Consider the following 4,269-nt stretch of genomic DNA (forward strand, 5'->3'; position numbering starts at 1 on the left):
GCGATTGACGAAGATGTTAGTCAAATCCCATCTTCATAAACCGCAAAATCTTCTACGTTTTTTAAGGAGTGCGGCAATATTGTCTATTTCGTATCTGACAAATTCGTATTAGTGTTGCCACAAGAGAAACATTTTTCCGACCAAAATTTCCACAAAATCGGACCAACATGACTTGCTGCCGACCAAATTACTAAATAAAAAAATCTGTTACAATTTTAAATCAATTATTTAAATAAACAAACATATAATTGAAATTCAGTCTGTGTATTATATACATTTTATAAAAATTATATTTATTAAAAACAAGTTATTAAAGGCTATAGTCGTGCGGGCCATTTGAACCCTAAACATACATTTTCAAAATAATAGGCATTAATAATGACTATAACACTACCCCAATGCAAAATTTCGTGAGAATCGGACGATAATTGCGACCTTATATAATATCCTCAAAACATAGGGTTATAAGGTGTAAACAATTGAATTGTAAGTCAAAGTAAAAGAATCTCATGCGATAAAAAAAACTACGACAGAAATTGATGGGTAATTCGGAATGTCGAAATTTTCAAAACATATATATTCTACACAAAAAAAGAGATATTATAATCCGATTTTGCTTTTACTTTCAAATTCAAATATTCGCGTCATTGAGAGGTCAGGTGCGAAAATGGACAGTATCGCTCCACTCTATCAGTACCTCCCCCACAAAGGGTCAACATTTTTAATAACTACAACTCTTATACAATGCGATGTAAGAGTCCAACTGTCTTTAAATTTTACACATCCCAATATTTTTATAAACACAAGGTCTAGGGGTAAGATGGAATACATCGGTCTAATCCTTCTGGTAGCTCCCCCACAATAGGTCGAAATTTTCAAAAAAAAAAAAAAAATATATATTTTACTACACAAAAAGGGAAAGGATAATCAGATTTTGCCCCAACTTGCAAATCCCAATATTTGCGTCAGTGTTAGTTCAGGTGCGATAATGGTCAATATCGGTTCACTCCATCAAATACCTCCCCCACAAGATCTGTTATAAAGATGGTATAGATCGGACCATTTCTTCTGGTACCTCTCCCACATAGGATTCAAGGCTTTGAAAAATAAAACGCTCAATGAAAGCGAAATAAGAATCCAACTCCTTGAATTTCACACACACACAAAAAGTTTTGCTAACATTGGATCTGTGGTGAAGATGATATATGTCATATTTATTAAGGTCCGATACAAAATGGACAATATTCCATTCCTTCGGAACTTACTCCATTACAGTTTGAATAATCATAACGGAAGTCAATATATACTTAAATAATCGAACATTAGCTGAGGGCATATGTTCTTTATAACAGATCTAGAGTTGGTAGAAAGGTTGAGAAGTGCCAAATCAAAAATCATTTAACATTTAAATATAGTTTTGGTATATGGTCACAACTACTATTTTTCACAAAGGTCAATCTGGAGCAAGGACACGTTGGTTTACAAAGCCTAAATCGTTACTGGTTTATCCACGAATCCCCACAAAAAATAATTGAGTGGTCACATTTTCAAGGGAACTCTTTGAATTCTAACTTCTTAATTTTTCGGCAAAAAATGTTATATTGTTCCAACTTTTCCGAACTCTTTCTACTTGCTCTCTTATAATGGTACCTCCCGCTATTTCGTATTTTCATAACATTAGCAATTTTTTCCAACGAATTGTTTGACATTTGGTGTCTTAAGAGTTGCAGATTCTCTGGAAGCAAATTGAGTTACAGCCCGGTCGAACTTTCGAACCTAAAACGGACCGAATTTCAAAGAATATTGATGTGAAATTCGGAAAATTAGAGTTGTCGGAACGGTTTCGAAACGAACTTGGAAGTAATAATGAGTGCATTTCAGATTTTTTTGCCGAGATTCAAACAGTTTTCGGTTCGAACACAGTAGAAAGGCCTTATGAAGTTCTGATATATATATATATATATATATATATATATATATATATATATATATATATATATATATATATATATATATATATATATATATATATATATATATATATATATTAACAACAACTGTCCTGATGTATTGACAAAAGCAAATATAAATAAGTAAAAAAACATTAAGTTCTGTCTCGCCGAACTTCTATTCCAAATATTTTTATACAAAAGTATTTGGATCCAAACATGTTCCACTTCCAGCTCCAGCAAGATCGGGAGGAGAATGCAGTTATAGTTTTCAAAAAACAATATAGTGGTTATATGGAGGCCATATCAAAATGGCCTCCACCATTCTGAAAGAACTTGAAAAATTTCAAAGAGAGAAAAATCAGAAACCTACCTTTTAATTGAAAACCTTTATACGGAGACTAAACGAAGACGCGAACCTTCTTACGAAAATTTTTGTCATACTCTGTAGTACCCATTACAATCTTCAAATACGAAATTTTTTGTCATAAGCTGTTTGCTCATTGCGAACTTTAAATACAAAATTTGTTACAATTCCGGTAAATAATGTCGCAAAAATTATCAAAATACCGATTATCGGGAGGTAACCTTATATTGAGGCTATACGAAGACGTGGGCCTTTTTTCCATCGGTTGTAGCAATACGAAATTTGAAACGATGTTGCTGAAATCATCAAAATACCTAATATTGGGAGCTACCGTTATATTAGGGGCTATACAAAGACGTCGACCTGCATACAAAAATGTTATTCATAGGCTGTAGTACCCATTACGAACTTAAAATACGAAATTTGGGAGCTATACGAAAATGTGTACCGACATGGCCCATTTACAAACTTAACCTGTATACTGGTAAACTGTGCATATATGCAAAATTTTATCCTTCTATCAGAACAAAAAGACAGATCAACGGACATCACTAGATCGTCTTAGAATTTTACGCTGATCCAGAATACATATACTTTGTAGGGACTATTATGAATATTTCGAGGAGTTAAAAGCGGAATGACTAAAGAGCCTCCAAAGAATGGTGGAGGGTATAAAAATACTTCAAAGAAATTGCTCAGAATTCGGACCTACGTCGATCAGACTCATCGAACATACGACATTTGGTTCGCTGGGTATGCACATGTATATATTAAATTATATTATTACTTATTAGAGCGGAACCGCATTTTGTTAAAAAATAAGTCTTCTTTATAGAAGTCATAAATCTGTGTAACAACATCGATGAATGGGCATAATTTCCTTTCCTTTTATAGTTCTACAAATAAAACCAAACTTTTAAACTTACTTTACATCCGAAGATAATATGCTTACTTACCCTGGTAAAATCCTGTGCTCTAGAACCACACAATTTTATTAAAAAAAAAAAAAACCTTTTATATTTTTGTTGATCTGCTTTGATTACATGTTATATTTTTTATACATCTTAAGAAATAACACTCCAAAATATATACCAAAAATCGTTTTAACGAACCAACTTGATGTTGTGGGTGAAACAGCACTTCTTGCCACTGGGAGCTGTCAAAGCCCATTTAATGTTGTAGGTGTTCAAGGGGAATTTGCTGTCCATGGGAATCTCAACTTTGTAGGTTTGTTGTTCACCGCTCTTGACTGGGCATGCAGTGTATTTGCAAGCTTCTCTGTCCATGGTGATCAAAGGCAATTCATTGCCGGTGTTAGTGACCCAATTCAACGAAGCACTCAAGGTATCGGCATCAAAATTGGGTTTGAAATCCAATTCCATTGTGGCTGGCTTACGGCGTCTCAAGGTGCAGGGGGCATTTGCATTATCACGGGCACAGGGATCAACACGCACCTCCACCAATTCGCAATCGTTTACATCACATTCTCTGACTTGGACCACTTCGGCGAACGCAATACCCATAATGGCAAAGATCAACAATGATTTCAAGGAGTACATTTTACTGTTCTTTTTTTTCTCTCTCTCGGGTTATTTTCTAAGACGTCTGTTCACAAGGCAGCAGTATGGAAAAATGATTGAAATTTTTGTATTTTACTTTAATTTTATAATACAAATTGTCATTTGCATTGCCTGCTTTGGGCTATTTGTGTAGAGTTTCAGATTCCTATAGATTCTCTTCTTTCTACATTTTAAATTGACCTTTTCTCAGTCAGCGTTTTTCTGTTCGATGATAAGACCAACACAGATAATTTCTTATCGCATTTTGTGAGACGGCAGACCGAAGCTGAAAGAAATCGGTATTAAAAATTAAATTTAGATGTGTTTGTATTTGTTGTATATTGACATGGGAGAATATTTTTCTAATGATTAGAGATTAATGTTAAATTTTCTT

The 4,269-nt window shown here is 33.8% G+C and overlaps 1 protein-coding gene across 1 annotated transcript; it reads right to left on the minus strand.

Annotated features, from left to right (window-relative positions):
- Positions 1-3,318: 3,318 nt before the first annotated feature.
- Positions 3,319-3,965, minus strand: LOC101898283 (MD-2-related lipid-recognition protein). Its single transcript, XM_005190676.4, has one exon. The coding sequence runs from the start codon at positions 3,873-3,875 to the stop codon at positions 3,420-3,422; it is 456 nt and encodes a 151-aa protein (XP_005190733.1). The 5' UTR covers positions 3,876-3,965; the 3' UTR covers positions 3,319-3,419.
- Positions 3,966-4,269: the final 304 nt, after the last annotated feature.

Source organism: Musca domestica, unplaced genomic scaffold (genome assembly GCF_030504385.1).
Source record: "Musca domestica strain aabys unplaced genomic scaffold, Musca_domestica.polishedcontigs.V.1.1 1, whole genome shotgun sequence".
Lineage (NCBI taxonomy): Eukaryota > Metazoa > Arthropoda > Insecta > Diptera > Muscidae > Musca > Musca domestica.

Excerpts from the sequence above, each read along its gene's own strand:
- LOC101898283 (XM_005190676.4), bottom strand. The coding sequence starts at position 3,875 with ATGTACTCCTTGAAATCATTGTTGATCTTTGCCATTATGGGTATTGCG.